The sequence below is a fragment of the Sus scrofa genome, chromosome X, assembly GCF_054392235.1.
Source record: "Sus scrofa isolate SSC_HxYL_T2T_F1_AM1 chromosome X, Sscrofa_HxYL_maternal_Yorkshire_Landrace_v2.0, whole genome shotgun sequence".
Classification (NCBI taxonomy): Eukaryota; Metazoa; Chordata; class Mammalia; order Artiodactyla; family Suidae; genus Sus; species Sus scrofa.
The window spans coordinates 7,098,330-7,119,904 of NC_139401.1; the positions used below are offsets into that span (position 1 = coordinate 7,098,330).

At 48.3% G+C, this 21,575-nt stretch overlaps 1 protein-coding gene across 50 annotated transcripts in view; it reads right to left on the minus strand.

The window, feature by feature from the left end:
• LOC100521877 (pseudouridine-5'-phosphatase) overlaps positions 1-21,575 on the minus strand; it is a 631,841-nt gene that overhangs the window by 536,893 nt on the left and 73,373 nt on the right. Inside the window, exon 4 of one of the 50 annotated variants that reach the window (XM_021080519.2) lies at positions 16,980-18,578. The exons of the other annotated variants lie outside the window; for them this stretch is intronic. Coding sequence (XP_020936178.1) covers positions 18,402-18,578 — 177 coding nt within the window. The 3' untranslated portion in view covers positions 16,980-18,401. Of the gene's footprint in view, positions 1-16,979; positions 18,579-21,575 lie in introns of those variants that run through there. 50 annotated transcript variants of the gene reach the window in all.

Genomic DNA, 21,575 nt, shown 5'->3' on the forward strand with positions numbered 1-21,575 from the left:
AAAACACTTAATGGCTAAGCGAAAGAAGCCAGTGTGAAAAGGCACCACACGGTACATCCACAACTACATGACTTTCTAGAAAAGGCAAAACTGTGGAGACAGTGGAAAAAAAAAAAAATCAGTGATCGCCAGGGGCGAAGGTGGGGAAGGGATAACAGGCAGAGCACAGAGGATTTTTAGGGCAGTGAAACTATTCCACTGCTCTTGTAATGATGGGTACAGGCCATTATACTTTTCTCGTAAGCAAGGACTATCCAACACCAAGAGAGAGCCTGAATGTAATCTTTGGACCTTAGTGAATTAACAATGTAACCATATCGACTCATCAATGGTTACAAATGCACCACCCCGAAGCCAGCTCTTAAGGATGGGAAAACTGGGAGTGGGACCTAGAGGAGCTTCTGGGGTTTTCAGTCAAGTCTTCGATAAACCTAAAACGTCTCCAAAAAAGGTCTGTTAATGTTTGAAAACCCTCATCCCCTCTCTGCCCTCCTGCTGGGCGGCCTGTGCCCGTGGGTCCTCAGCAGGCTGCAGTGCCACTTGGAAGTGCTTTATGGCCATTGTCACCAATGACACCCCAGGGCTTGTCCAAGAGCAATGATGTCACTGAACCACAACTTTCAAGTTCGGGTCAAGGGGTAAGAGGAACCATGGAGTCACAATTATTGGGTGATCAGAATCCTAGATGCAGATGAGTCTTCCTAATGAATTAGACTCTGTCTCTCAGCCACTGAACACCCTCCCCAGGTTCTTCCTCACTGGACAGGGAGGATCTGAACTCTATGCCATGACAATGGTTGTCACCCTTCCCTCTGCCCTGTTCTCACAGATGACCTCCCTCACGGGCTCTGACCCGGTCCTGTCTGGTCCCCCGCATCCTTGCTGTGGTTCATCCCAGCTCTGGGGGCTGCGTGAGACCTGGCCTCATGGCCTCTCCAAGTCTTGCCATTTCCTGGACCCCAAGCAGACTCTGCTTCTGGCAGGAGCCTTCCACACCCACCCCAGCCCAGCTCCCTGACCCCACCCCACTCTCAGGAGGCTCTGCACTTCATGTCGTGTCCGGACACACCTCCTCCTTGACACCCCCTCCCTTTCTTACCAGACTTTGGCTTATGTCCTACAGCACTGTGGGATGCTCCCTGTCCTTCTCTTGGACCATAAGAAGAAGCTAAATTCCTGATTCAAGGACACTTTTTGAGGCTGTTACTAAGAATTCCTGGACGTCCACCCTTCATACAGCCACTGTCTACATAACATTGGTGATTTTTACGTGTACTGAAATACTATCTACGGAAACTCTCCACAGGATATGTATTTGGTCAAGAATGGATAAAAAAACTACGCTTATTTTGAGGTAATACACATAGGTAGGCTGCAAAAATTAGGTTGACTAGAATCACCAGCCATTCATGCAACTATTCTTATGTGATGAATAAGCATGGTGTGTGTAAGTTTACATTACTGGGTTTTTCTTAATTTTTTTGATTTTTTAATTTTTAATTTTTTTTGTTTGTTTTCTTAGGCCCACACCTGCAGCATATGGAAGTTCCCAGGCTAGGGGTCAAATAAGAACTATAGCTGCCCACAGCCACAGCCACATGGGATCTGAGCCACCTCTGCAACCTACACCACAGCTCATGGCAATGCGAGATCCTTAACCCTCTGAGTGAGGCCAGGGATTGAACTTGTGTCCTCATGGATACTAGTCAGGTTCGCTAACCAATGAGCCACAATGGGAACTCCCCTCTCAATTTTTTTTTAAAGTTAATCTATTTTTAGTCCTTCTAGTGGTTATCTGCATCCACTTAAATATATTTGTATTTCTTTTACTTGTTGTGAGTTTTAAAATTGTATCTATTGAAAGCCCAGAATGAAAAATGAGAAAAATCAGCATCCTGTACCTTTCACGTTCACGTTGAACTGCATCTTCTGAGATGATGCTTGAATTCGTTACACGATCATCTCTACAGGGTCATGGCTGACGGCATTTATTTCCTTCTCTGGGGCCCTGATTTCCATAGCTTTCACCTTAGTTTTACACTTAAATGCATCCTTTAAGTTTGCAGTGAATCCCTGAGATGCACTTTCTCCTGGTGAGAGTTCAACTTCTTCCTGTTTCTTTGCTTCATGAACCTGTATTCCCCGAACTGGTATCTGTGTAGACACAGCTCCCTGTCCCCTTTAAAATGTACGGTTTTGGTTGCATTCTTGGAACACATATTCTTTCCTTTGAGTTTTATATACTGTTCCACAGTCTTCAATGATTTCATGTCTGACATAGAGAAACCTTCGCTTTCTAGATTTTTTTCTTCTTCTGAATATCTGTGGAATTCTTTCCATAACTTAAAATCACAGCAATTTTCTAAAATATTTCTTTGAGAATGAATCTATGTAAATACAGCCTTGGGTGTCACTGGACTATTTCTGTCTGTGATTCAGATTTCCCTGTATTTCAGAAGTTTTACCTTGAAGTGTGCCTTTGAATATTTTTTTTTCCTGTTTGTTCATTGGGGGAGGGAGGTATCTTTTCTTGTATTCTCGTTTATATTTTGTATTGACTTTTTTGGCTTCGGCTTTTATTGTTCATATTATTTCATGAACAGTAAATGTTAACCATATTTTATTGATTGATCGATAATAGGTGTCTATGGAAAGTGAGTTTCTTTCATGGGCTGACAATCTGTACAACTGTACCATTTAACAACTTCCATGATCGGTTTATATATCTTTTATAAATAATATAATTTACTCTGGCATTTGAAAAAAATTACTGGCGTAGAGTTGATGTACAGCCTTGTGTTAGCTTCAGGTGTGCCGCAAAGGGATTCAGTTATCCATACACATCTGTACAGTTTTGCCAGGGCACCAGCTTAATGATGGTCCCTCTCTTTTCTCTCTGTCTCCCCTACTCACATCTCATTCTTGTTTATTTCCAGTTTATTTACTGCCTACCCCTTTTTGTCATCCCCATCTAATGAGTTATCAGCTCCTCCTTTTCAAGCCTTTAATCTCTTCTGTAAATGCTCATTTCAGAGACACTCTCTTCCTCAAATGCGTTGATGTCTCGCACATCTCTTGGTTCAGGGTTTTTGGTGGCTGCCGTATTAGGTGCCTTCATCCATTGTGTCCTAGGTTTTCTTTCTTTTTTGGTTCTTTGCAGCATCTCTTCAAAGGGCGCTGGCTGGCAGCCGTCTTTTAAGTAGTATTATTGCTCACGTTTGAAGGAAGAGGTATCGATGTGGGTCAGGTCCTGGGCTGAGCAAAATCTGGGGGAAGGGGAAGAAGGGTGAGCTCGAATCCTGCACAGCTTGAGCTTCCCACCGTGTCTCTGGCGCGGGGGCGGGGGGCGGTTCTAGGTGCACTGGGCTAGTGGCTGAGCTTTCTCCAGGCTGAGAGCAAGTTGTCCAGGCTTGAACTGAGGCCATGCACTTTGCAGAATGTTGCAGCGTGGTTATTTCACCTTGATCTTCTGATCTCCAGCAGGCGACAAGGAGGAGCTGCTTGGCTAGGGAACACCTCTTGACGTCTCCACTTTGCCAAACATGCAGTTTGCTTTGAGCAAAGGTGGTCCACTGCCTTTTCCTTGTTAGCTCTTCCTCTGCCTCCATCCTAGGCGATGACTAACGCGTGATGTAGAGAGGCTTCCACAACGGGCTCCCACACCCCGACCTTCCCCACCCGATCGAGGGAGCACTGCTTTTCCTTCTCATGCATGTTGTCTGAGTTCTTCCATTTCTGTCTGTGTCACAGAGAAAAAGATGCCTTGTCTTGGTGTCCCCATCACTCCCATCCACTTTCTCAGGTCTGTGGCCATCTTTCTGCGTGGACTGTGATCCAGGAGAGGCTTGGTTTCAGCAAAGATAACAGTTCTTGGTTTCTTAGTGTCTTGATTGTGTTGGGTTGGTTTCATGGAAGAAATGGGATGGGGATAGGTTTATGCAACCATATAAAACGGGGGGAGCAATTCCTTCCTTCAGAGTCATCCCTTCTTTCCTCCCTACTAAATGTGATGTCAGAAGGGAGGGGCTCCCAAAGAGGTTGCCTAGCAAAACTTCACAGGTACAGGGGTCCCATCTCCTCTGCATGGCGCTCCCACGCTCCCTCCCTCTCTCTCTCATACACACAGAACATGAGGAAACGATGGCATTTCTTAATGCTGCTGTATGTGACAGTCTGTGCAAGGCTACTAGTCATGAAGATGAATGGAGAATTTAATTCCTGGTGGAGAATTTTAACAGAGGATGGTATGTAGCCATAGCAATTTTTTCTTTTCTTCTTCTTTTTTTTTTTTTTTTTTTTTTTTTGGTCTTTTTGCTATTTCTTGAGCTGCTCCTGCGGCATATGGAGGCTCCCAGGCTAGGGGTCTAATCGGAAATATAGCCACCAGCCTACGCCAGAGCCACAGCAACGCAGGATCTGAGCTGCATCTGCGACCCACACCACAGCTCACGGCAACGCTAGATCCTTAACCCCCTGAGCAAGGGCAGGGATCGAACCCGCAACCTCATGATTCCTAGTTGGATTCATTAACCACTGCACCACGACGGGAACTCCAATTTTTTCTTTAACTTAAAAAAATATATTGCATATAGAAATACCCACATTCACTTTTCTCTAACCTACTTTGATTGAAATGTACCAAAGGAAAGACAGATGGATGGATAGATAGATAGACAGACAGACAGACAGAAAAACAGATGAGACAGATGACAGGTAGGTACATACAGAGATAGATGACAGGTAGGTATGCAGGTAGATAAGAGAGATAGATGAGATAGATGATATGCAGATAGATAGGCAGATAGATAGATAGATAGATAGATAGATAGATAGATAGATAGGCAGATAGATAGATAGATAGATAGATAGATAGATAGATAGATAGGCAGATAGATAGATAGATAGATAGATAGATGGATGGATGGATGGATGGATGGATGGATGGATGGATGATAGATAGGCAGATAGCTAGCCAGCCACACAGATGAGATAGATGACAGATAGGCAGATAGATGGTAGAGCTACAGGACAGAAACACAGATGACAGAGATTATAGATCTCTCTCTATTGAGCTGTAGATGTCTGTCCAACATTTATCCCTCTTCTTAGGATAATTTCTATTTTCTCTTCTCCTTCCACTTTTCTTGGTAGAAGGCATTTTCCCTGGCTGAGCTCCACACGCTGTGGAGCCGAAAGTCTGTAGACCCAGATGAGCACAGCGGATGGTCACATGAAAGGGCAGGAAAGGACCATCCAGGAGAGGGGCTGACTTGAGTTGGTGCCAGGAGAAGGATTCCGATTTATTGTACAAATCGTCTTCAGAGCCCCCGCGACTGCCAGACGGAGGGACTTCTTTTCACTTTCAGATCCCCTTTCAGGCACAGTTAAAGTGAGGTGAAGTGTGTGGGTTTTCGAAAAGAGATTAAAGAACGAGGTTGGTTTTGATACCTCTTGCTTGTAGCAGCTGCCTTATTTCCACAAAATAAAAGGTTCTGCAGGAGAGCGGGTTACTGCTGCTCAACGGGGAGGGAAAACATTCAGCATTGAAAAATAAAGCAATATAATTCTCCACATTCATACCATTATGGCTGGGTGGGAAACAATACATATCATTTAGTAACTTCATATTATCGTGGATCTGTAGTAAACCAACACTGGACCACTTTAGGGAAAAAGCCCATACACTTCAAGGAGAAATAAATGCAGTGTTTAACTCAGCTCTATATTCCATTAGGATGGATGTTGTTTTTTTCCACTCTGACTGCCCTTTCCTTCTTAATGCAGAAAGGTTTCTTTTGAATATTTCACAATAGACTTTTTGAAGGATGGCAGATTTGAGTCAGTCATCCCCAAGGCCTATTTGAGAATTAATCGGATATTCATGAGTTTATTTTGGAACTTTCTTAAGATAGCATGTAACCATGCGACGTTTGGAAGTGACCATGCAGTGGGGAGTTCAAATACCTGATGAGCGCCGTTGTGGGTACGTCCACACTTTGGGGGCACAGTAACGGCATCTTTCTGGGGGAAACTTGGAGTCTGATAAGTAGAGAAAGTGGCCCAGAAGGATGTTCCTTTTCTAAATTTTCTCCAAGCCACTATCCAATTTGAGCTGTGACTCAGAAGACGACCCATTGCAACCCTCGAAGGTGTGTGTCCGTTTCTTTCTGTGGGCTCACCCGCCTCTGAACCTCAAGGGAAGGGCAGGGGCTGAGGCCCAACACAGAACCTCACCCAGAGGTCTACCGTTTTAATATTTTACCCACAAAAGCCCGAGCATTCCACGTGGAGAGAATCTGAAGATACAGATTGTCTGTCCCCTGGGCTGCGTCTGTGGATGTTGGTCTGTGGGCTCACTGGACAGAGTCTTTTAGGAAGGAGGGCTGCAGAACAAACCCGACCTCTACTTCCCCAGGAAAACCGGTCCAACACGGTGTCACCCTCATCTTCAGACCCCAGACGCGGTCAATGGTGTCACCCCAGAGCTTGGAGCGTGCCGCAGGCGTTGGCTTAGGGCAGGAAGCCCCAGTCCAATCTCAGCTCACCTCCAAGAAGAGCCAGCTGAATGCTGCTGCTGCTGCAGAGGCGGAAGGAGCCCCAGAAAAGGGTTTAAAAAGGAGGGCCCTGTGCTCCCTTGCAGGCTCCTGTCTCAAGGGGACCTGGCTGCATCTGTGTTGCTCACGGTGGCTGCAGCCTCGCCACCTGCACCCGATACTTAACCAACAGGAGGCAGCCCCAGGGGAGACCAGGAATGCCCACGGTCAACCACCCACTTCTCCACGGTCCCATGAAGTACCCGCTCAGATCAACTGCCTCTTCTGCTGTAAGAGAAGCTTCCGGTCCAAAAGCCTTCACCATTATCAACCCTTGTTGATAATTCTCTGCATCCACAGGGGATTCCCTCTTACCAGCAGTCCTCGGCTGAACATGAGGAGGAAAGCGCTGTGATTAAGAAGTTCAAAGGGGATGTCGTGTTCTTCGGGGCATTTGCATTTGTACGGGAAACGGAGTTCAAGGACGTATCTGACATGTCACCCTGGGGCTTCGTGCACGGAGACAGAGAGCAGAGATGAGCCTGGTTCAGTGCAGGGCGTGAGATTCAGGGTCAGTGTTTCTCCAGGGCTTAATCATACAAGCATATAGCTGCTTCCCTGGCAGAGCCGTAGGCAAACACCTGCTGTGATGATCAGAGAGTAAAGCACTAAGGAGGACAGCGGGCTGAGAGACCTTCAGCAACCGGGCTGTGCTGGATTTGCGGGATTAAATGCACATTGCGGGAAAAGGCCAACACATGTCCCGAGGTCTACACTCCCCCTCCAACTAGCCAGACACTCAGCCTGTCCTTGCCTTCCCTTTCTCTCCAGGGCCTCATTTCTTGAAAGAGAAATTTCAACTCTGTCCAGCTACCAGGAGGCTTCATCTCCTTTAGGATCAAGACAAGATGACCTCACAGACTCTTTACCATCTGGAGGTTTGAAGCATCTCCCCCTCTCTCTATCCACATGGAAAGATTCCGTCCAGAGCAAACTCTGGCAAGGACAAAAGACTCCTTCCTGGCAGCTGTTTGCCCTGTAAGGACCATCCCCCATCTTTGCTCCTCTCATCAAGAAAGCTTCTCGAGGCTTCTCTGCTCATGGGACCCAGTTCTTCACCTTCATCTGTCCTTAGTTCCCTGAACTGCTGCTGTCCAACCACCAGTAACCAGACCATATGTCCACTCCCCTGGCCTGATTGTCCTTGGTCTCCAGGAAGCATTTGAAGGTAGACTTTCCCTTTTATGAAGTCACAGTCAATTCCCTATGACCTGTTTTCATTGGACATGTTCTCATCTGTTAGGATCCAGAGTCTCTTAAAGCTACGCATTTTCCTCTAAGCCAACTTTGGCTTATCCTGACGAACCATCACAAGACCCCTGGATCAATGGAAGTGTAAGATAAACCATGACCTGATTTGAACTCTTTCTCTTTTATGTTGTCATTTCTGTTGGTCCTTCTCACCAACATCACTTCTCACCAATGATATTCAAAAAGGCACACATTTTACATTAGAAAATGAACTACGTTCATCACCTCATTTGGCATACTCTAAATCCCTGGTTGAGATCTTTATCCACCTCTTGTTCAAATTATGTACCTTGCTACACACTCAGGAAGCTCCTTTTACAGGAGTTAATTAGAGGAACACATTTAGGTCTTGATCAAAGGGACAAATAACATTGGGATTCAGAGTTTTATTACTAAGCCAACTTCCACCAAGCCTTTCTCTTTTGATGGCTTCTGTAGTTTTCTCCTTCTGACAATTATGAATTGTGAACATTTGTATCTATGTTTATCGTGGACACACTTTTCCATGTCTCTTGGGCCCTCACCTAAGAGTGGAAATGCTGGGTGTTGTGTGGATAATCTAAGTTTTGCTTTCTGAGACTGGTCAATGGGGATTCACACTGCGGCTCGGTAGTAACAAACACAGCTATTATCCATGAGGATGTGGGTTGGATCCCTTGCTCAGTGGGTTAAGGATCCGGCGTTGCCGTGAGCTGTGGTATAGATCACAGAGGTAGCTCGGATCTGGCGTTGCTGTGGCTGTGGTGTAGGCTAGCAGCTGCAGCTCCAATTAGACCCCTAGCCTGGGAACTTCCCTATGCCATGGATGCAGCTGCAAAAAAAAGAAAAACGAAAAGAGAAGAAAAGAAGACATCAAGCAACCTTACTTTCCATGCCTTCTGACCTGACCTTTAATGCTCCTTCTGTATGGAGGCTCCCTGCTTGTCCCTAAGAGCTCCAATTTAAATCAGGGGCACACTGCTCTGCTCCCTTAGACACTCCTCTTCCACCTCACAGCGTTTATGCCCATTCACACTTGTACCTTCTTGTCTGCAATTCCTTGCCTTGTCCCCCACACTCAATTACACACTGCATGGGGTTCAGATCACATCCATCTGGCCCGTCACCACTAGGAAACAAAACAGTCAGGGGCACTGGATGGCTCAGGTTCTTCCTCCCCAGAATTCTTGGGATGTGCTTTGAGCTACTCTTCCCAAGAAGTTCTGGCCCGAGAAACGCAGGTGACAGTTGATAGCTAACAGGAGGGAGTGGGGAGGGAAGTCAGAAGACCACAGCTGTCCATCTGGGAGAACTTCCTCCGACTCTGGGGACAATGCAGAGGAGAGGCTCCAGGCTGACCGCCATCACCCTGCAGCTCAGGTGGCCTCCCTGGATGTTGCAAGGGTGGCCATGGTGGGAGGGTCAGATGGACACCTGCAGTTTGGGGAGCAGAAACCAGGCGGAGAACGAAGGAAGTAGCCTCAGGGAAGGGAAGGAGGGATGTAACACCTCTGCTCTCCACCCTGGAGAGGCCTTGAACAGCCCACCCTATTCAGAGCCAGATGCTCTTCTTCTTAAGGGACAGTGTGCCTAAGCAGGATGACCCTTAGGAACCCGCACGGGCGGGGAAAACACAGGCAGATCACCGTCACCTCCTACCCGGCCTTGGGCTGGCTAACAACCTGCCTCGTCCACGTGACTGTGCATTAGTAAGCACATCCGCCGGGCATCAACAGCTCCTCAGCCTCAGCTCCGGGCCTGAGGTGTGTGCAGTGTGCGAGCACTTGAGGATGATATTTTGCAGTGTTTTCCAGAGGCAGGTGGAGAATACTGATGACCAAAGTCATGAGGGAGCTCTCGGGCACCGACCGGTGGCAGCGTTCAAAGACCTTGCTCTTCCCCCTGTGAGCGGGCATCTCAACCTGGTTTCAGGAAAATATGCTTCGTGGCACAAACGGATGGTGCAGCTCAGGCGGAGTGTGTGTCGTGGGCTGCCTTCCACGGCATGGGTCCACGTTGACAGGCAGGGCTTGGCTGGATGTACGTGAGTTGGGTCCACACTGGGAACGTGGCAGGACACCACACACCCTTTCTACTCTAATGACCATTTTATTTACGTCCCTGTGGTTAAAGACGGGAGCGCTGGGAATGACGAGGCTTCCTGGACTATGATGGGAGTATATACCTTTAACCCTCAGCTCCAGCACCAGCCATACAAGTCATGGAGCCTCATTGTGCCTGTTTTCCCAGAGGTGACACGTACGGGGGATTCAGGAGGGGCTCCCCAGGGAGAGGCTTCCTTCAGACACAAAAAGAGCAAAGCGAAGGTGCAGGGCCCTGCATTTATGAACGGAAAGTGCCTCGCTCCTGATGGGCTCTCAGCCTCTGTTACCCAACCTATTTATGCAGAAATGGAGGCTATTTCGCAGGGATCAGCATATGTGAATATGCTGTACTAATTCCAAGTGTTTTCCATGAGTGCTTCAGGCTCCAGCAGCCGTCTCTCTGGCCTTCTCCTGTCAGTGCGCTTTCACAGGCAGGTGAGCTGGGTGGTCCTTGGCTATGCCTTCACAGAAGGGACAAGGCTTGCACTCGGAGCACAGGCCGGGGAAGGGCCGCTCCAGGGACATGGCTTCTGCTGGTGCTGCATCCAGGGCTTTGTCTGACCCCCAGTTCTTAGCTCCTGGGGATCTGATAGTTGGCGAGGATGGTTATACTTGGTTCTAGGGGGTCAGGCCTTCCTGGTAACACAAGTGTCCAGGGCGTCAGTCCCCTCATGGTCACTGCACTATCCAGGGGGTCTCACCAGTGCCCACGGGGTCAGTCTCCTCCTGGGCACACTGATGTCCAGGGGGTCACAGTGGCATCCGAGGATTGGTCCCCTCCTGGTCACACCAGCGTCCAGGGGGTCAGTCCCCTCCTGGTCGCAGCAGTGTGCATGGCATCTAGTCTGAGAAATCTCATCCTTTTTAGGTGCGCATACTGGGCCTCCAACCCACTGCCAGGCCTGCTTATCCCGACAGCCTGCATGAGCAGCCCCAGCCCTGAGTCCCACAACCCGCATCTGGGCATGACTCAGTGATCACAGGGACTGCTGAGACTTCTCCTTTTGTTTGCTTGGACGGAGGGGACCCCAAGAGGTGAGCCTGGGCATACTTCAAGAGATGACGGCTGAGGAGGTTAGGGAGACATGCAGCAAACCATAGACTCAGGCAGATCCTACAAAATCCAAACAAGATCCAAACAAAGCAAGCCATTCCTCGGAAGATCAAAGACCAGGAACAAACCATCCACAGCAGCTAGGTGCCTCCAAAAGTAGGCACAACTGCTGGTTGTTGAATCAGAGCTACGAAAGTCAGGTGACCAGGAAACTTACCTTTAAAGAGTGTAAAAATTAATTGCAAGCCAGAATTCGGTGCCCGGAGAAGACATTCAAATGAGCCAAATAGACATGTTTAGACAAACAACTGAGAGAATCTGACATTATCAGACTCGTATCTATAAACATTAAATGGTATTATTTATTGATCCCAATTTCTAGAATGACGATGACTGCCTTCTGACAGTGGAAATCCTTTTTGTGTGTTTATTTTATTATTTTATTTTTGTCTTTCTATCTTTTCCAGGGCCACACCCCCAGCATGTGGAGGTTCCCAGACTAGGGGTTCAATCAGAGCTGTAGCCACCAGCCTACACCAGAGCCATAGCAATGCCAGATCCGAGCCACATCTGCAAGCTACACCACAGCTCACGGCAATGCCGGATCCTTATCCTACTGAGCGAGGCCAGGGATCAAACCTGCAACCTCATGGTTCCTAGTCAGATTCATTAACCACTGAGCCATGATGGGAACTCCTATTTCTGACTTTTAAACGGAATGCCTGTCTTACCAGCAGGCAGACTACTGACTTGGATTAATGAGAAATAGGCATTCTTTTTGTTTGCTTTTTTTTTGTTTTAAGGCTGGCACCTGAGGCATACAGAAGTCCCAGCTGAGAGGTGGAACTGGAGCTGCAGCTGCAGGCCTACGCCACAGCCATGGACGACACCGCATCCAAGCCACATCTGCAGCCTACAGTGCAGCCTGAAGCAACGTCAGACCCTTAACCCACGGAGCGAGGCCAGGGATGGAGCCTTCATCCTTATGGATACTAGGTGGGTGCTTAACGCACTGAGACACAACAGGAACGCCAGTATTCTTTATGTTAAAGATCTACCCTTATTTGATTAGGACCTTGAATATGGCAAGCAGGCCAATTCCTTCCTGAAGTGGATTTTGAAAATACACCATTTTAAGGGACTCTGCCTCGTATATGAATTCACCATCCTTTGACAGTTTTCCGTAAGTAAATATATGTGGCAGCATGCTTCCCACGTCTCATGTGTGTTCAAAGAGATGAAAGAAAATGCGGATTCTTATCCTTCTTTACAATTTTCATCCCCTGGAGAAAGGCAGCATTAGCCTATTGGTAAATACGTGGAAACCGTTTAATGTGAAAATAGGTGGGAACACTGGCCTCATGCACAACGTTGTGGAAACCCACGTAGAGGTGGGGAAGCACGGGCGCGCGCCATCAACCAAAGCAACACGTTTCTACCGGGCTGTAACGCCCAGGGACGCGGTCACAGTCTCCGAGAGACTCTGTGACAGGCACTGCCACGGCGTCGGGCACAGCCTGGCTCTTCTCACGCAGACCAGACACTCACCCTGGTACTGAAAAACGGGTCTAGAAGTGAACTCAAATACTTTTACGATGGAAGCGTAACACGATCGATACCCTAGGACACGCTCTCACTCGGTTTTGTGTGTCTATGAAGCCTGGTGTACCGTAGGCCAATAATGCTCTTGAATCAGCCCAATCTGGGTAACGGCTTTTTTTCTTTTTTGTCTTTTTAAGGCCACACCCTCGGTATATGGAGGGTCCCGGGCTAGAGGTCCAATCAGAGCTGTAGCTGCCAGCCACAGCCACAGCCACAGCCATGCCAGATCCATACCACAGCACACAACAACGTCGGATCCTCAACCCACTGAGCGAGGCCAGGGATCGAACCCACAACCTCATGGTTCCCAGTCGGATTCGTTTCCGCTGCGCCACGTCAGGAACTCCAGTGATGCCTTTTCTGATAACAAGCTACAAGCAACAGAAACATGCAAAGACTAATGAAGACAACAAAAGGCAAGTGCACTCCTGTACAGGACACAGTCTATGAAAGAGACTCGGGCGAAACCAGAATGTTTGGAGGCAGGCTGAAGTTCTGCTTTCAGAGGCAGAAGGGCTGTTTCGATAAGAAATATCCTGGGTAGGAGTTCCCTCTGTGGGTCAGTGGTTCATGCATCCAACTAGGATTCATGAAGATGCAGGTTCAATCCCTGGCCTCGCTCAGTGGGTTAAGGAGGCGGCGTTGCCGTGAGCTATGGTATAGGTCACAGATGCATCTTGGATCCCGCGTGGCTGTGGCTGTGGCATTGGCCAGTGGCTGCAGTTCCAACTGGACCCCTAGCCTGGGAACCTCCATATGCCACGGGTGCAGCCCTAAAAAACAAAAACAAACAAACAAAAAGAAATATCCTAGGTAAAACAAGGCTGTTTATCTCCAACCACGAACAATGAGTGGGGAATGTCACAGGCGCCCTGAAATGATAATCGCTACAGCTGCTATTTTATGCATCGTCCATCGTGTGCTCAGGATTCTCATCCCATGTGTCACCTCAATCGATTCCTTGCAGCGATGCTACCGAGGACTAATGACTCGCATTGCACAGGTAAGGCACTGGAGGTGGACAGGGGCAGAAGAAAGTGACAGCGCTGCTGAGCAGCTGAGCGTCCATCTGAATTGAAGTCAACCTAATTTGAAACCTTCTGCTGTTTTGTTCTGTTTTTAATGGCCACGCCCACGGCCTAGGGACGTTCCCAGGCCGGGGATTGAATCTGAGCTGCAGCTGCGACCTATGCGGCAGCTGCAGCAATGCCAGATCCTGAACCCACTGCACCGGGCTGGGAATCGAACCTGTGCCTTTGCAGCGACCTGAGCCGCTGCAGGCGGATTCTTGCCTTCCTGCGCCCCAGCGGGAACTTCTGAAATCGCTTGCTCCTTGAGTCTCGGGTGGCTTTTACAGAGATGACAGTGGTGGTTATTGTCATAAGAGTCATAGGAATACCTCTGAGGACTGCTGGCGCTAGACTTCAGTCTGGAAACCTACAGATAAGGCCCGGGAGGTGGGAACTCGATGCTGAGGACTAGGACAGACCATGTGAAGGGGAGGAGATAATACCAATTGGCTCAAACGCATGATTTTTTTGTGATGAAACTGGTGATCGTGTGCAAATTTCTTCTTAGAACTTGGAAACAGCATTCGAAACCTGCCAGGTTCAGCATCCAGCTGTCCGTTATATTTGAAGGAATGTGCCCTGAGGTTTCTAGACACGGACAACGCTGGCAGAGAAGAAACGATTCCTGTTCCTTACTAACGCAAGTGTCTCAAGCATAACACAGGTGTCTTCCAGAGCTTCTTTTTCTGTAAGTCACTGACCTCCAGCGGAAGACTTATGAGGTGGAAAAACCCTAATAGGCAGTCTTCAGTGTGTTCTGAATCGTGTTCACGTTTCCTTTACGTGGGAGGAAGGAGAAATTCTTTGTCTCTTCTCTCGGGGGCTGTCGTCCGTACTGAAAATCCTTCTGAAGGACATGTGAGCAAAGAGGTGCGATTTAGGGCACAAAACGGCCTAACATTTACTAATCGCAGCACATGCTCATGGAACACATGTCAAATGAGCTAAGAAAATAAGACAGCTACTCTCCCAACTTTTTTAGCAGGAGTCATTCTGATATAAATTTTCGTCCTTCTCCTTCAGCAAGACGGATGGGTTATCTGGTAGAAAAACACCACACAACGCAGCAACGCGCTCGGACTCAGGGAGAACACTAAGGAAGAACGTGTGAGCTTTGGCAGCTTGTCCATAGTTTTCATTCGTGCAAGAAGGAGCGTGTTTGGCTGCACTTGGTTGGAAGCAGCGCAAGAGCACCAGCACACTGGAGATCAAATTCACCCTACAGAAAACCTCACCCCGTCTAGATCTACATCATGGAGACAGGGATTAAGCCTCTTTGTCTTGTTCCTGCAAAATGATTAGAAAACATCACCAAAGATACTTGAGGAGAAGAGGAGACCAAGTCAGGTACATGACCATTTCACCCAGAGCTTCATTTGCTGTGTGGAAAGGCAGGCTGGTTCACTTAAAATACGTGAAAGCTCATCATACAGAAAATGGACGGGGAGTGTCCATTGGTACAACTACTGTGGAGAACAGTATGGAGGGACCTTAGAAAACTATGCATAGAACTACCATATGACCCAGCAATCCCACTCTGGGGCATATATCCAGACAAAACTTTCCCTGAAAAAGACGCATGTACCCACACGTTCATTGCAGCACTATTCCCAATAGCCAAGACATGGAAACAACCCAATGTCCATCGAGAGATGACTGGATTAGGAAGATGTGGTATATATACACAAGGGACTACTACTCAGCCATAAAAAAGAACTAAAAATAATGCCATGTGCAGCAACATGTATGGAACTACAGACCCACACACTGAGTGAAGTAAGTCAGAAAGAAAAAGACAAATACCATAGGATATCACTTATATGAGGAACAATACATATATTCTATAATTGGAATATACAGCACAAATGAACCTTCACACAGAAAAGAAAATCATGGACTTGGAGAATAGACTTGTGGTTGCCAAGAGGGAGGGGGAGAGAGTGGGACAGATTGGGAGCTTGGGGTTAATAGATACAAACTATTGCCTTTGGAATGGATAAGCAATGAGATCCTGCTGTATAGCACTGGGAACTATATCTGGTCACTTATGACGGAGCATGATGGAGGATAATGTGAGAAAAAGAATGTATGTATGTGTGACTGAGTCACCTTGTTGTACAGTAGAAAATTGACAGAACACTCGAAACCAGCTATAATGGAAAAAATGATAGTCAAAAATAAAAAAAAAGAGGTATCCCCATTTATGACTATGCTTTCACACACACCAAAAAAAAAGAAAAGCAAACAGACAAACAAGGACCTACTGTCCAGCACGGGGAACTATATTCAACATCTTATAATAATGTATAAAGGAAAAAAATCTGAAAAAGAATATATATGTGTGTATATGAGTGTACAGAATTACATTGCTGTACTCCTGAAAGTAACATAACGTAAATCAACTATACTTTAATGAGAATTTTTAAAAATATATGTAAATGGCATTTTATAGCATGAGTACTGTTTTAGTCTTTTAAGTCAATAAGTCCCACTTATATTTTATCTTTGTTAGAGGATCATTTTTTTCAAAAAGGTAAAATAAATGCTAGAGAGGGCGTGTAGAAAAGGGAACCCTCCTTCACTGTTGGTGGGAATGTAAATTGGTGCAACCACTAGAGAGAACAGTATGGAGGTTCCTCAGAAAACTAAATGTAGAACCACCATAGGATCCTGCAATCCCACTCCTGGGTAAGCATCCAGACAAAACTATAACCCAAAAAAGATACATGCATGCTATGCTTATAGCAGCACTATTCACAATAGCCAAGACATGGAAACAACCTAAACGTCCATCCACAGAGGAATGAATAAAGAAGATGTGGTACATAGTATATACAATGGAATATTACTCAGCCATAAAAAAGGATGAAATAATGCCGTTTGCAACACAAATGCAACACAAATGGGCCTAGAGATTATCACACTAAGTAAGTCAGAGAAAGGCCATTAGCATATGAGGTCTAGGTGGAATCTAAAATATGGTACAAATGAACGTATTTACAGAACAGAAACAGACTCACAGATTTCAAAATCAAACTTGGTTACCAATGGAGAAGTGTGGAGGGGAGGGATGAACTAGGAGGTTGGGATTAACATATATACAGTACTATATATAAACCAGATAAAAGACAAGTACCTACTGTAGAGCAGAGGGAAATCTACTCCATATTCTGTAATAACCTATATGGGAGAAGAATCTGAAAAAGAATGGATGTGTTTATAACTGATTAACTTTGCTAGACACCTGAAACTAACCCAACACTGTAAGTCAGCTATACCCCAGTAACAATGGCTTAAAAAGTAAAATGATACTCGCACACGCATGTCATGTGAACAAGTGTCAAACCTTTTATTCCATTAAATTAACTGGTGAGGGAACCAGTAAGATGTTACAGCTGATCCGAAGAAGAATGCAAAGAAAAGACGCACATACAGGCAATCAAGAACAGTGAAACAAACTGGCTGAAATGATGCAACCCTGGTCGATAGCCAGAGGCAATCATGCACAATCATTCGACCCAACAATCAGATACATTCTGATCATTTTTTTTCTAAGACTTAGGGCGTTGAAAGTTAGCTCTAGAACCATCAGAGGTAGAGAACCTCTGGGAGGCAGCACCAGCAGGGACACCCGTGACTTTAGATGCCTCTCACAAGCTTGCCACCACAAAAAGGCTGAGTAAATCCATTGAAGAGGTGAACCCCCCAAATGGGATACCCAATAAACTTCCAAAAATGGGCAATGGCTCTAGGTAGTACCCAGGATGCACTCTGAAATCCTATTCTATTTGCCTCCGAGAATGGATTAGAAAAATAAATTGGAGTTCCCATTGTGGCGCAGTGGAGATGAATCTGACTAGAAGCCATGAGGTTGCGGGTTTGGCCCCTGGCCTCGCTCAAAGGATCCGGCGTTGCCGTGAGCTGTGGTGTAGGTCACAGATGCACCTCGGATCGGGCGTGGCTATGGCTGGGACGTAGGCTGGCAGCTGTAGCTCCGATTGGACCCCTAGCCTGGGAACCTCCATATGCTGCAGGTGTGGCCCTAAAAAGCAAAAAAAAAAAAAAAAAAGAAAGAAAGAAAGAAAGAAAAATAAATGTTCTGAAAGGAGGGACGTACCATCTCTGAGGTAGAAAACGTGGACCTGCACCTGGATATAGGACGTACACTACAGGTACGTCCACACTAAGGAAACGAGGACGACACACTTTAGTCAGAGCTGGTCTCTGAGCAGACGGAGGTCCACTGAGGTTTGCAGGGCACATCAAGAAATCACCACCTGCTGACAGGAGACCAATTTATTAAAAACCCCTCCACAATGTAGGTTTCCTACTTGGATTACAAACCAAATACAATTTCTCCCTTCCTTTTATTAGCTGCTATTGTGTGTGAAGATGAAACCTGAAGGAGAGGGAGGGGATACAGTATACAGTGTATATAAATACATATGGACACACATACATATACATAAAAGCATATACATTTTCCAGCCGTAGTTGAGAACATCAAAGAAAAAAAGAGAACTCAAATTAGTCAAATACTCTATGATTCTTCAAGTGACAATTTCCATCTCTGCTCTGGGCTGTCCCTCCTCTGCTTTCTGCCAAGGAACACGGCATCACCCGTTCAGAGCATGTGCCAGGCCCCTGTGGGACGAGAAGGCTTCACAGGCTGAAGAACTGGGAGCTGGGCTTCCCTCTGCCCTCTTCCCGGGCAGCGTGGGCCGCACGCGTGGGCGAGGGGAGCCTCTCACTCGTAGGGCGGCAGGCCAAACAGCTCGGGCTGGAAGTCCTGCAGAGAGTCCAGCACCAGGGTGGCCTTGGTGGTCAGGGCTCGGTCCAGGTTTCCATCGGGAACCATGACCACCTGCATCCCGGCTGCGAGGGCCGCCTCCACCCCGTTGGGGGCATCTTCAAAGACCAGGCACTGTGGGGTGAGGAAGAAAGAGAGGGTTGAGACGGCCTCTGTGACCACGCGGCGAGCCTGGGCTGCGTCAGCACGGGACACGGCTCGGCGCAATGCGTGGGCCAGAACGGCAGGGGGCGCTGTGCCAGTTATGCTTGCTGGGGAGCCGGCGCTGGCCCTTACACGGGGCACCGGGGCGGGGGGGGGGCACCCCGTTACTTTACAGGGGAGAGTTCCACCACCGCCCTGAAGCACTATCGACACGTGAGGCAGCCATGGAGAGGCCGGATTCTCGATTTATAATTTTATTTCATTTGAATCATAAGCTGTTCAGTCAATAATGGACCATGCCGAGCAGGAGAGGAAATTGTGAGGGGAAAGAAAAAAAAAAGGACCACATGCTCTCTAGACGTACAGTGACTTCAGAGCGGGAAACCTTTCGGTACTGCGGTTTGGAAATTAAATGGTGAGAGTGTTTCACGGAGGAATGCAGCCCCCTCGGGGTGTGCCAGTCACGCACCCAACGCCCCTGAGCACAAAGATGTTGGAGCAGGTGCATATCTCTTGGGCTCACTCGGACCCCACCTCTAAGGGGGGGAGGGGTGCCCTGTATGCATCACGGAGCTCCTCCACGTGCCATCCTGTCACCATGGCGATGGCAGGCTCACATCTGGGCTCGCTCCAGAGAGGGTGCAGTCCACCCAGGCGAACGGGCTGGTCATCTTAGCAAGACAGCAATGAGAAAGGTTCCCTCGGCTCCTGGAATTCCAGAGTCTGAAAGCAGCTCTATTCTTTTCTGGTAGGAATTGGCAGGGGCCTGACATCTGCAAAGAGGGCTCCTCCCATCCCTGCCAAGATGCTGTCCTGTGCGCATGCCCTGGGGACGCTGGGGGGTCACCCAGGTTGGACTCTGAGGGTGCCTCTCTCTCCACCCAGTCCCCCACTGCATGTGTGATTGTGGTAACCTCCCCCTTAGGTCATCAGCCAGCATGGCCTCAGCCCCATGTGCTGGGGACAGCAAGGGCTCCTGGATGCCAGCCGCCTCCTACTAGAAGGTCTGCATCTTCAGATGCCTTGAGGTCAGTGGAAAACACACACACACACACACACACACACACACACACACACACACACACACACACACTTACACTCTTACCAGTGTCTCTCCTGGAGCAGGATCAATGACTTCTTTCCTTCCCTCCCTGCCAGGACGGAGCGAATCATAAGCCAACTTATTCCAGGGCTGAGAGAGGACGAGTGAGGTAGCAGTCGTCATGACAACAGGCCAGCTATTAGGTACCTGGACAGAGTGGGCTGGTACCCGGGGCACAGTGCTGAACGGGACAGTCCTGGCCCCCTGCCTTCCGCAGGCCTTCTGCAGCCCCCCTGGCTCTTCTCAAGCTCCTGTGGGACGATGGTGCCCCTCTCAGGGTGGGGCCGGGCAAATAACCCCACTGAGACCGTCCGGCAGCGGTTTCCTACTTATTGGATTCAGAGACTCTCTGGGGTTGGTATGTCTGCCTCTGCCTTTTGAAAGTTATGACCTGATCGTTTCCCAAGGGTCCCTGTTGTTTTTTAACTGGGACTCTGGACAGACGCTGAAATGTCAAGTGACATTTCGTTCTTGAGATTCCTGAGGATTCTGAGGCTTTGTGCGGTCCACCTGTGCACTTCCGGTGCGGGCTGAGGAAGAGATTTTGTCGCTTCCCAGGGTGACAGTGCCTGGCTCGAGGCATGCAGCAGCTTTTACTCTGTATTTGTGTGAGGCTCCTCCCGAGGCGCACGTGGACAGGGGGGAGGACAAAGTGGAGACACCACGCAAAACACAGCCCAGGACCTCGATCCTCACCCGAGAACAGTGGGCAGCCGGTCCACGCCCGACAGGCCCGTCCACATGCCGTGTCAGCTGCAGGAAGTACAGCGGAGGGGGCCACACGCTCTGTCCACATGCCATTTACGTCCCAGGAAACCAAAGGACTGGCGAGGAAAGCCACCACACGGGGAGCGGACCGGCCACACCCCGTCTGTGAAAGCTGCGCTGCTTCTGCAGGTGTACACAGGTTCTCGGTTTCTGGTTTGCGTTCTTCATTTGTCCCCATGGAGAGTGGGAATGCCTCACCCCATGTCACACTGAGACGTGGAAAGCAATGCTTAGGATGCACGCGGCAGAGCACGGCAGACGTCACGGAGGCCGGTCTCGACGACAAGGGGGAGGAGGGCTGTGAGGCTCGTGCAGACAGAGGCCACTGCACTGCGGCCACGCCTGTGAGGGAGGAAGCCAGCCCCGACCCTCAAAAAGGACTCCGGGGAAATCGAGGCAGGCTGGTCGGGGAGCTTGCCCCGAGCCACTTGGGATGCTGGCTGCTCTGAAAGGTCAGCAGGGAGCTCCGTCTAGGTTGTAAATACAGTCAAAACAGTAAGAGAAACTCTGATTGAATCCACGGTGTCAGGAGCACTTACAAGGCCTTTCTTCTGCCTGCTCTCACCCAGCCTTCTCCCTTCCCAGCTCTTAAAAACACTTCCATGGGTGCCACCTGGACTCTCCCCATCAGCCAACAAGAACTGGAGCAGTGTGAAAAGGATCTGAAGGTGGGATTTTTGTTTTGGGTTTTTTTTTTTGTTTTTGTTTTTGTTTGGCTTTTTAGGGCCACACCCACAACCTATGGAGGTTCCCAGGCTAGGGGTCGAATCAGAGCTGTAGCTGCCGACCTATGCCACAGCCACAGCAACACTGGATCTGAGATGCATCTGCAACCTACACCACTGCTCGAAGCAATGCTGGATCCTTAACCCACTGAACGAGGCCAGGGATACTAGTTGGATTCGTTTCGCTGAGCCAGGATGGGAACACCAAGAATCTGCAGTTTTTAAAAGTGAAGTGTAACCAGGAGGAACACATCTGACTCTTTTCTTTTCTTTTACTTGCCCCTTTGTATTCCACTGCTTTTGCTCCCACTTCAGAATGTCGCCTGGAGTTTGAAATAAACAGGAGAGCCCATTGGCTAGACTCTGAGGTTT